The 11,962-nt window shown below is 37.1% G+C and overlaps 2 protein-coding genes across 5 annotated transcripts in view; both read right to left on the bottom strand.

Moving 5' to 3' along the window:
• LOC110796777 (uncharacterized) overlaps nt 1–11,962 on the bottom strand; it is a 49,723-nt gene that overhangs the window by 3,351 nt on the left and 34,410 nt on the right. For 3 of the 4 annotated variants that reach the window (XM_056836519.1, XM_056836516.1, XM_056836517.1), the window contains 5 exons: nt 1,686–1,985; nt 1,080–1,545; nt 447–981; nt 270–362; nt 69–185 (listed from right to left, as the gene is read on the bottom strand). In XM_056836519.1, coding sequence (XP_056692497.1) covers nt 69–185; nt 270–317 — 165 coding nt within the window. In that variant the 5' untranslated portion in view covers nt 318–362; nt 447–981; nt 1,080–1,545; nt 1,686–1,985. The remainder of the gene's footprint in view (nt 1–68; nt 186–269; nt 363–446; nt 982–1,079; nt 1,546–1,685; nt 1,986–11,962) is intronic. The other variant, XM_056836518.1, reaches the window with a different exon arrangement.
• LOC130467252 (uncharacterized) overlaps nt 2,955–11,962 on the bottom strand; it is a 31,256-nt gene continuing 22,248 nt past the window's right edge. Inside the window, exons 5-6 of the mRNA XM_056835710.1 lie at nt 4,035–4,276; nt 2,955–3,923 (exon numbers count right to left, since the gene is read on the bottom strand). Coding sequence (XP_056691688.1) covers nt 2,955–3,923; nt 4,035–4,276 — 1,211 coding nt within the window. The remainder of the gene's footprint in view (nt 3,924–4,034; nt 4,277–11,962) is intronic.

The following is an 11,962-nucleotide window of genomic DNA, read 5'->3' as shown; positions in this document are numbered from 1 at the left end:
GGAAAATAAAGTCACTGTCTTTCTATTGTAATAATAAAATCAAATATTAATTTAATTTATTAACTTACAATATACTCTCGTGTTTTCTCATTGTCTGTAAGATAAGTTCTTCCATGCGTTCTTTTCCTTGATTCTTTGTAGACCTTTGTTTGGGAGGGTTCTTGCTTATTCGGATCCTCTTGTTGCTATTAAAACCACAACCACGTCAAAGTAATGATGAATGTAGCCAACGAACAAGAAAAATAATCTGAAACGAGGGAAATAATTACCAACTCATAACGTAAAGATGCATATGATTTACGTCCCAAATTGTGCATATCATCTAACTACAAACGATTTTCTTTGTTGATCTTACTTTCCTCCTGTGTGATACAAACAGTTAAGTCACAATTACATAAGTTAAATCACATGAACACATGGTAATAAAAGAAATTTTTATTAAGCACCTCCATCTTTTCACACTCCCAATACTTCAAGAGATCTCTAAATTGAGGCACTGGAATAGTGTCAGGTTTCCATTTCCATCTCAACTCATCAGTGTCATATGCATAAAAGTGGTTCTTCTTAAATCTGCATTTATAACAACGCCAACTTCTATTGATAGCATCCATGACCCATTTTTTCCCAGCAGTAGGAACCATATACTTTTCCGTTACAAACAATTAACAAACTAGCAATATATGGAGGTAAAGTACGTATGAGTATTATGCTAATGCAAAAGAATAATATTACAACATATCAAGACATAATCCCATATTCTGTCAAGTGTGGGCAAACTTGGGAAGCTACAATAATTAAGTGGTGCAAGCTCGGGATCCTTCGCCACAGTTCTCAAGAAAAACTTAAACTCGCCGATAATTTCAGGTGTAGGTCCAACTGGCTGGCCAAGCGAGTTTAAGATAATAGTTTGCCGCTCCTCTCTTGTCCGTGCATGAACCTTTGTAAGCTTTGTTGGACCTCGATGCTTCTTGCTTTTAGAACCTTTTTCAGTTCAAGTTTTTATTAATACATATGCATTGTAATGAAATCAAAGTTAAAAAATGGAATTGACTTCTTATATACAAATGATCAACTTTTACCTTTATTTTCGTATTCACCCAATGCTTCCATTTCTAACTCAAAGTCACGCTTAGATGCATATCCAACATCATTGTCATTTTCATACAGTTCTAAGTCATCATCAACATCTCTCATTGGAGCGGTAATAAGAGTATTTGAAACCATATTACTCCCTACAACCACTTCATTTTGTTCTGGATTCTTTTTCCTATATTCAAGATATTGCAACATGGAACCTGGAGTACAATATACCTTTTTTTTTTGCTTCTTTTGAGACATGAGAACTCGTGGACTTTTCTCACAATTAGGAAGGTCGCAAGGTTGAAACTTCTTCTGATTATACTTTTCTTGAATATTCCTAATCGAACTAGTTATGTTAGAATCATCCACTTGCTCCACTTGGTGTTGCTGTTTTGGATTATTCATCTTCACAAAATCAGCCATACTCCTTTTGTGAGTTGATGAGCGAGTCATGGGCTTTGAAACCTAGAATATAAGTGATCGTCATTTAAACTCTAAGATCAAGAACCAATAGGAATAGACAGACAATATATAGTGGAAGCTAATTCTCTAAAACATGGAAGTCCAAACTATCTCACATAAGAAAAGAAAAAAACAATGTAAACCTGTCTGGTGACCTTTTTCTTTCCACAAACGACTTTTTGAGCTTCCATATTGCTAGTATTTTCATCCTCTTCATTGTTACCATCATACTCAGATGAGGACTCATCATCATTTTCTTCTATCATTTCATTAAACTTTCCACTTGGGAAGTTAAAACCTTGACTTTTCTCCAGTATTTTGTTAGCCAAGAATCCTACACCTTTAGCTTGCATTCTTTCTGCATTTAATCTTATTTTCTCAAGCCTTTTCCGCTCATATTCTGGAATCTGTGCAACATGAGCTTTGGGCTTATTCCCTTTCATCTTTACACACACAAAAAAGAAAAAAAACACGTCAGAACATTTAAAAAAAAATAGGCAGAACATTATAGAAATTATAGAAAATGTACAGAACATGATATAAAAAATACAGAGTAAATGAGAATGCAAATTAAGTTAGAGCACGAAATCATATCAGAAGTGGATTAGGGAAAGAGTATTTTAATTACCATCAAGAAGTTCTCTAGGAGGGACTTGGACAACATAATGCCAACCCTCTCTATTTAAAATTTCAACAAAAAATAATTGATGTGCCTGAGATGCCAAGATAAATGGTTCATCTTTGGAAATGGTTCTATTCATATTAACCATAATGAGCTCTTCATCATTTTCTGAGTGGAACCACACACATTTAAACAAGACGACACTGAACTGACCATGATAAGATATCTCTATTATGTCCTGTATAGAACCATAATAGATGACATCTCCCACTATAGGATTTTGGTATTTGGTACTCGCAAAGCTGTGTTAAAGCAGTTAGAGTAACTCCGAAATTCTAAGTCACGGAGTTTGCATCGCGTTTCATGGTATGGAATCAGTAACCATTAACAGATACCCTGTATACTTTTTAGCAACGTAAGAAGGCCCTTTTGAAAGGCTTTTGATATGATCTGGGATAATTTCTTGACCTTCTTGAAGCTTCAAATCAACTTGATCTCTAAACCATTCCATGAAATCCTTGCTATGATCCTGAGCACTATTCTATTTTCTTTTCCGTTGAGTGCTAACAAAAATCTGGTGCTCACTGTAATTAAAAACAAAATGTCACACAAGCATAATAAGGTGCTATAATATACATAGGGGAAAAAATACTACATTAAGTTAGTTATCTTACTTGATGTATCTCTCGACTTCTTCATAATCACAATTGAATAGGACATATCGATGCGCTTGAGCCCATATGATACGATCAATTTTGAAACCATGATGCTTCTTTTTCTTGGAGGTTCGTCATTTTCCCTTGATAGGACGTCCTACCTTAGGGAAAAATGACTTTGATTTGCTATGATTATCAACTCTATGTGAAGGATTGTTTGACTTTTTCAAATATCTAGCAATGAATGCAGCACATTCTTTAGCTTGGTATCCCTCTGCCATCGAGCCTTCCGGACGACCCTTATTCTGAACATCCTGTTTTAACTCCCACAGATACCTCTCAATTCCATACATACACCTATTTCCAACAGGACCACCTAGCTTAATTGGTTCCACCAAATGTACAGGTAAATGAACCATTATGTCAAAAAAGGCAGGTGGGAAAATACCTTCTAACAGACAAAGAGTTTCGACTATCTTAGAATGGAGTTTGTCAAGATGTCGAGGATCTACATCTTTACTCCAAATTCCCTTAAAAAATGCACTAAGTCTTATCAAAGGAGTTGCAACATCTTTTGGTAATGTTGTCTTAACAGCAATAGGGAGCAGATAATTCATCATAAAATGAGCATCATGGCTCTTGTAGCTTGTGATTTTTCTTTCTCCAACTTGCACACATCGAGAAATATTAGAAGCATACCCTTGAGGTAACTTAACATTTTTAATAACCTGGCAGAACTTGCATTTTTGTTCCGCTGACATCCAGAACCTAGACCTTGGGAATTCTTCGCTGCCATCGTCATATACTATAGGTTGAAGCTCGGGCATCACTTTAAGTTCTAACAAATCTCGACGAGCACTTTTATGATCCCTGATCTTTCCGGGGATGTCTAACAATGTCCCAATGACATTATCAAACACATTTTTTTCTATGTGCATTACGTCAAGATTATGACGAGTAGAGCAATGCTTCCAATATGGCAACTTGAATAATATGGATTTCTTTCTCCATGGGTTTGGATCTTCCTCATCACGCCTTTTTCTCGTTCCCTTATTTCCAAAATCATTTGGAAAATCAAGCAACAAATTCACAATATCAGTTCCCTTCAAAGGAACAGGTTCACTTGTTTCCTCGATCTCTCCATCAAAATCTCTTTTGTTTTGACGCCAAGGGTGAGTCAATTAAAAAAATCTACGAAAATGCTTGTAGAAAACCTTTTTAGAATGATCTAACCATTGGCCATCAGTTTCATAATGACATAAAGGCCATGCTAAATAACCCTTTGTACTCCACTCTGACAACATTGCATAAGCGGGAAAATCACTCACAGTAGTCATCACTGCTACACGCATGTCAAACCTTTGATTGCTTGAAACATCATAAGTTTCTAGCCCATGCTCCCACAAATCCTTTAAATCTTTAATCAAGGGCTGCAAATATATATAAATTTCGTTGCCTGTGGAAGTAGGGCCGGGAATAACCAAGGATAGCATCAAAAACTCGGGCTTCATAAGCATCCATGGTGGCAAATTATAATAATTTATCAAGATAACTGGCCATGTACTATGTACAATGCTCATTGAATTGAACGGGCTAAACCGTCAGTTGCTATCCCCACCCTGACATTCCGTGGATCCTTAGCAAATTGTTTATACTTAGAGTCAAAGTCTTTCCAAGCTTGGCCATCCGATGGATGTTGTAAATGAAGGAAATAATGCCCTTGGTCCAAGTATGCATTTAATGATAAGTCTAATAAATGCGGTTCAATATTAATTAACAAGTTAATAATTCAGTGAGATCAAGTGAGCTGAATGCCTAGCTAGAGGCCCTTTCAGTTCAAGAGGAATTAATGATATTAATCCACAGCTTACTCTTGACTGAACCCGTAGGGTCACACAAATAGTACGTAAACGGATCAAGTATTTAATGGCATTAAATACTCCATCTATGGATATTCGGAATCGACGGATCTTGGTTTCAGTGGAAGCTGAGATCATCAAAGGCAAGTAAATGAATACTCCGAAAACGATGATATTAAACAAACACGCCAAGGCCTCGACCAAGCCCAGCGCAAGGCCAAGCCCACCCAAGGCTTGGCGCGCGAGCACGGATCAACGAATGGGCTGCGAGCATGGGCCTTGGCGCCGTGTAGCTCGCGTGGGCCGCGAGGCATGCGCGCGGGCTATGCGGTGCTCGTGCGGTGCTCATGTGCGTGCTATACGAATCCTAAAGCTATCGGAATTCGTACATTGATTAAATCCTAATCCTAATCCTAAAAGATTAAATTAATTATTTAGAGTTCTAAAAGGATTCTAATTAATTAATTAGTATTCTAACAGGATTCAAAATCCTTTCCATGGTTCTATAAATATATGCCTAGGGTCATAAATTTATACACGAGTTTTTTTAACAAGTATTCATACAATTAAATCAGTGATTTTTGAGCAGAAAAATCAGTCATATTACTTGCCCATATTAGCCGAAAATTATAGTACCTTAAGGGCGATTCTAGTTGGTCAATCTTAAGGCGAATCCGGACGTGCCATGGACTATCTACGGAGGGACGACACTTGGAGTCCTAAAGACTTGTTCTTGTTCGGTTCGGGCGCAGCTAGGGAAGTGTATGCACCTAAATTATGCTAACTGATTATGTGTAAATAATATATTTCCTGGCATTAAGGTTTTCCGCATGATTTATGTTTTGTCATATGTATCATAACCTAACAGTGGTATCACGAGCCTCTTATTATTTACAAAATCTAAATTGCATGACATGGTTAAATTTTACAAATTTGCAAAGAATTAAAAGGGGTGATTAATTTTCGTAATTGTTAATTAATTGCAAATTGCGTTTATTTAATTATATGTACGCAGTTTTTCGGCAGTTTATTCGTTACTCAACCAAATCGAGTGATTTTTGTGTCAATTCCGCATGTAAAAGGCATTCTAAAATTTTGACAAAAACACTCTTTTTCGGCCGAACCCAGAATTCCCAAATTCGAAGCCTAACTATGACTTTTCGGAGGTTTTAGTTTTTCGAACGCAAAAGTTTGTAAATTTAAGATGTTAAATTGAATATTTGCGATTACTGTTGATAAATCTTGAATTTTTGATTGACCTATTGTATATGTTTAACAAATTTGAATGCCTAGACTTGTTAATTATACAACCTAATTTGTAATTATAATTAATTTGTTGAAATTCGAATAATTTAGAATTGATTTGATTTTCATAATTAATTAATGATTTAATTAGGTACCCATGATTAAAAACCACCCTAAAAATTGTTAATTTATGATAAATTTTAAATTTTTATGACCTAGATTTGAATCCATGTTAATCGGAAATTAATTGATTAATAAATTTTCGATTTTTCGCCCTAAAATTATGAAAATAATATGATTTATTATTTTGTCATTAATTTTAAATTAAAAAGTTTTAATTTTTATATAATTCGCTCATAAAAGTTGCACGCACAAAGCAAAGGAAGCTACGTGTTACCCTTAAGGGGTGTTGTATAGTGCGGGCATGCGACGACGAGCAAGGGAGCTCGTCGCCCATGCGGTACGAATGCAGCGAGCAACGAGCGTAGCATGCACAAGGAAATGGTTGCCTAGGGGCTGTGTGCTACGCATGTGGGGCGATGGGGCGATGGGCAAGCAAGTGCAGCAAGCAAGGCAAGCACGTGTGGGCAGCGATGGATGCTGCGCCACAACGTGCGTTGTTTTGCCCAACAGCACGCCAAGGCAGAAGCCAAGGCAGCGACAAGCGCAGCACAACGTGCACGCGGGCAGCGTTGGCTGGCCTGTCCAGCAAGTGTTGCCCAGCAGCGCGCCAAGGCGATGGGCGAGTGGGCTGCGCGCAAGCGTGGCTCGCTGGGCCTGACGTATTGGTGCGTTGTTGCTTGGGCTTTGCGGTACGATCAATCGAGTGACAAGGGGTTTGTTGCTTGTTGGACTTGACGAGGCATGGGCGCAAGCCCATGGCCTTGTCTTGACCCGATTGGTTCGTTTTAATTTTAATTTGAAATTTTCAGTTCGGAAATAATTTTAATTAATTTTAAAATTAATAATTTAAATTGTTTTCTCGGATTTTAATTTTGAATATTATAATTATTATAAATTTTTATTTATACTAATTATTTTACTAAAATTAAACCTTGAATTAATTTAAATTCTTAAATTCAACTGAATATAAATTAAATAAATGGATTCGATTATAATTTTATATGAGCTTTAAATTTTAATTAAACTTGTATGTTTCCGGTTAGACTAGAAATACATTTTTATGTTTAAAATTAGTAAAGCATATAAAGTTATTGGTTTAAGTGGGAGCCTTTAGTCATAAACTCTTGATTAGGTCTACAAATCCTTTAAGGTTAAACAACTTGATTAGAATTAATAAGGACTGAATAATTGGTAGATTATTGGTGCCCTTGATTAATTGCTGCAAATATTTATGTGATGCATAACGTGTTTTACTAACCAGCTATGTGAGCCATTCATGATAATGAATGGGTGAATGGTATATATTGTATATGTACTGTTTTGCAGTTTATTGAAAAGTGACTAGTATGGCCCAAATAGGATAGAAAATATGGCCTGCGTACCATTAATTTGAATGTAATATTGGTCTAATGCACCAAAGTATGTTTTTTCAATTCAAATATGGTCTTCGTACCATCAAATAGTTGTAGTTAGTTTAATTATAGCTGATCCTATTTGAAGAAAATGGCGCCTCCCACGGTGAAATTCAAGACGGAGTTTCCAACCCTTTTTCAAGACGGATTTTGAAGTTGAAGCTTCAAGATGAAGTCGGACCATACTAGATCACATTTATCTTATGCATGCTTTAAGTTATTTATTGCTTTTAAATATGTCTTAAATATGCATGAGATTGTGGCTTGATTATGTTGCATGATTAAGGATTTTAGTTCACTTAAAATCTAACCAACATAGTAAGAGCCTTAAGTTCCAAACTTAAAAAATTGAGTTAAAAGGTGCCATGCCAAAATAACACTTACTTGGATAACCTTTACATCAATCTTAGTAATAGTTTTCCGCCATAGCGAGGTATTACTTATTGATTCTAAAGGGGTAAGGTACACAAACAATTGTGAGTACATGTTAGTTTTGGTGAAACTCAACGATATAAGTAAGGAGTCCTTTTATGTCGTGGCAAAATCGATAGGTTTACCTAATAAGTTCTTAGACGCACCTATCAACCAAGAGTAGTTTCTAGACTATTAGCAAAAGGCTTTTGCTTACCTAAAAGATTTTAGAATTGAGTCAAAATACATTATGTGCTTAATTCTTCAATAGTTTTTAGGGTCTTGGAATCATTTTATTCACACCTGCCGGGACACGTAACTTGAATAAAATGCTTAATGAACATTAAATTATGCATGTATGTTAGAATTTAAGTTTATTAAGAGAAACTGTGAATGATTATTTATTTGTTTATTCTTTTTCTATTGTAGTTTTACTATGGCAAACAACAATCAAAACATCATCATGGGTTCTGAGCTTATGGTAAAGCTGAACCTAACAAATTTTCTTGAATGGGAAGCTAAGCTAGTTGAAATAGTCAGACTCAATGGACTTGAGTATGTACTGTTACATCCCATGCCAAGCTACTATGCCAGAGACATGACCCCTGAAAGATTTGCCGCCTGGGATGCGGATCTCAAAAAGGTTATGAGTCTCATGCTGAACAATATCCCTGATGAATGGGCTAGAAGGTTTGTAGCTTAAGAACCTTTTACGCTCATTAAGAATCTGAGGGATATCTGTCGTGGAAGCACAGAGGACAAGGACTTAAACGTCCATGAGTTGATTGAATCAATGTCTGGTCTAAAGGTTAGTTCTCCTAACAGGTGTTATAGGATGGAGGTCCAAGAAACACATGTTCTGCTCCTTCGCACTAAACAGAGGGTAGGCGTCCCACTAAGGTTCCATGTGGAGCTTATGATTTCATATTTTGATCGCCTAAGTCTACTAGGAACCCCAATAAGCGAAAGGATGGCAGTCTCTATCTTGCTCAATTCACTGCACAATGGGTTTAGTCGCTTCAAGCAACTATACCTAAGTGAACCAAGAGAAGAAACAGTTGCAGAATTTGTTCACCTTGTCAGAAAGGCTGAGATAATACTCGACTGTGAAGCCAAGGATTTACTCAAGGCTAAAGGGAGACCCTTCAAGAAAGGTGGAAAGTCCAAGGGCAATGCTAAATCAAAGCAGGACAAGTCCACATCAAGCTGTCTTTATTGTGATGGAATAGGCCATTACAAAAGAGAATGTCCAAAGCTAAAGGAAGATCAGAAGAAGGGAACATTCGTTCCATCTTCAGGTATTTTCGTTATAGACTGTATACTTGCTAATTCAACTTCTTGAGTATTAGATACAGGTTGTGGCTCACACTTATGTTCCAATTCACAGGGACTAAGAAGAAGTAGAAGGTTAAGCAAGGGTGAAGTCGACCTACGAGTGGGAAATGGAGCAAGGATTGCTGCATTAGCTGTAGGAACTTATTATTTGTCGTTGCCCTCTGGGCTAGTTTTGGAACTGGAAGACTGTTTCCATATTCCAAGTCTTACTAAAAACATCATTTCTGTTTCTTGCTTAGATGCTAAGGGATTTTCCTTTTTAGTAAAAACAATAGTTGTTCGTTTTATTTTAAAGAGATGTTTTATGGATCTGCTAGATTAGTCAATGGACTTTATTTATTAGATCACGACAAACAAGTTTATAACATAAATACCAAAAGGCCAAAAAGGATGACTCAGATCTCACCTATCTGTGACATTGTCGATTAGGCCATATTAACTTGAAACGCATGGAAAGACTTCAAAAAGAAGGAATTCTAGAACCATTTGACTTAGAGGATTATGGTAAGTGCGAATCATGTTTACTTGGTAAAATGACAAAGCAACCTTTCTCTAAAGTTGGAGAAAGAGCAACTGAACTATTGGGTTTAATCCATACAGATGCATGTGGACCAATGAGTACAAATTCTAGAGGTGGTTTCAGCTACTTTATCACTTTCACTGATGACTTAAGTAGATATGGTTATGTCTACATAATGAAGCATAAGTCTGAATCCTTTGACAAATTCAAGGAATTTCAGAGTGAAGTAGAGAATCAATTAGGCAAAGAAGATTAAGGCACTGCGGTCTGATAGAGGCGGTGAATATCTGAGCTATGAATTTGATGACCATCTGAAAGAATGTGGAATTCTATCAGAATTGACTCCTCCTGGAACACCACAATGGAACGGTGTGTCGGAACAGAACCTTGCTAGACATGGTTAGATCAATGATGGGTCAGGCCGAACTTCCAATAGAATTTTGGGGACATGCACTAAATACATCTGCACTCACTATAAATAGAGCTCCGTCTAAAGCTGTTGAAAAGACTCCATATGAGTTATGGTTTGGAAAGCCTCCAAAAGTATCTTTTCTTAAGATTTGGGGATGTGAAGTATACGTCAAACGATTAATTTATGACAAACTTCATCCAAAATCTGACAAATGTATCCTTGTGGGCTACCCAAAGGAAACAAAGGGGTATTACTTCTACAATACATCTGAGAACAAGGTGTTTGTTGCTCGAGATGGTATCTTTTTGGAAAAGGATCACATTTCCAAAATGACAAGTGGGAGAAAAGTAGACCTCGAAGAAATTCGAGTCGAACAACAAACTCTAGAGAATGATCAAGATGACATTCAGGATGAAACTCAGAGATCTTTAGAAGTATCTGGTGAGAATCATGGACAATCTAGAAATGTAACCCCGCGTAGATCGCAAAGATATAGATCTCAACCGGAAAGGTACTTAGGTATTTTGAAGAACGAGAGCTATGACGTTCTATTATTTGAAAGTGATGAACCTGCGACTTACAAACAAGCTATGACGAGCCCTAGATCCAAGCAATGGCAAGAAGCCATGCAATCTGAATTAGACTCCATGTCTGAAAACCAAGTTTGGGATTTGGTCGATTTGCCAGATGGCTACCAAGCCATAGGAAGCAAATGGGTTTTGAAACTGAAAAAAGACAAGGATGGGAAAATTGAAGTTTTCAAAGATAGATTGGTTGCAAAAGGTTACAGTCAAGTCCACGGTGTGGATTACGATGAAACCTTTTCACCAGTTGCAATGCTAAAGTCTATTCGGATAATGTTACCAATCGCTGCATATTACGATTACGAAATATGGCAGATGGATGTCAAAACCGCTTTCTTAAACGGCGTTTTAACAGAAACTGTGTTTATGACACAGCCTGAGGGTTTTGAGGATCCAAAGAATGCTAAAAAGGTATGCAAGCTTAAGAAATCAATCTACGGATTGAAGCAGGCATCAAGGAGCTGGAATATACGTTTTGATGAAGCAGTCAGTGACTTTGGTTTCATCAAGAACGCAGACGAATCTTGTGTATACAAGAAGATCAGTGGGAGCAAAATTGCTTTTCTAGTATTATATGTCGGCGACATATTACTTATCGGAAATGACATTCCTATGTTGAACTCTGTCAAGATTTGGCTTGGGAAATGTTTTTCGATGAAGGATCTAGGAGAAGCACAGTACATACTGGGCATCAAGATTTACAGAGATAGATCTAAAAAGATGATTGGACATAGTCAAAGCACTTATATCAATAAGGTGCTTGAAAGGTTCAAGATGGCAGACTCCAAGCGAGGCTACCTACCCATGTCTCATGGAATGACTCTAAGCAAGACTCAGTGCCCAAAAACACTTGATGAGCGTAGACGAATGAATGGGATTCCATACGCATCATTGATTGGTTCAATAATGTATGCTATGATATGTACACGCCCGGATGTTGCGTATGCACTCAATGCTACGAGCAGATACCACTCAGACCCAGGAGAGGCACATTGGACTGCTGCCAAGAACATTCTGAAGTACCTGAAAAGGCACAAAGATGACTTCCTGTTCCATGGTGGAGATGATGAATTAATTGTTAAAGGCTATACGGACGCAAGTTTCCAAACCGACAAGGATGATTTCAGATCATAGTCCGGGTTTGTCTTCTGCCTCAACGGAGGTGCAGTAAGCTGGAAAAATGCTAAGCAAAGAACCATTGCGGATTCTACAACTGAAGCGGAGTACATTGTTGCACATGA

This window comes from Spinacia oleracea, chromosome 2 (genome assembly GCF_020520425.1).
Source record: "Spinacia oleracea cultivar Varoflay chromosome 2, BTI_SOV_V1, whole genome shotgun sequence".
Taxonomy (NCBI): Eukaryota; Viridiplantae; Streptophyta; class Magnoliopsida; order Caryophyllales; family Amaranthaceae; genus Spinacia; species Spinacia oleracea.
This window is presented reverse-complemented; position numbering and strand designations above follow the sequence as displayed.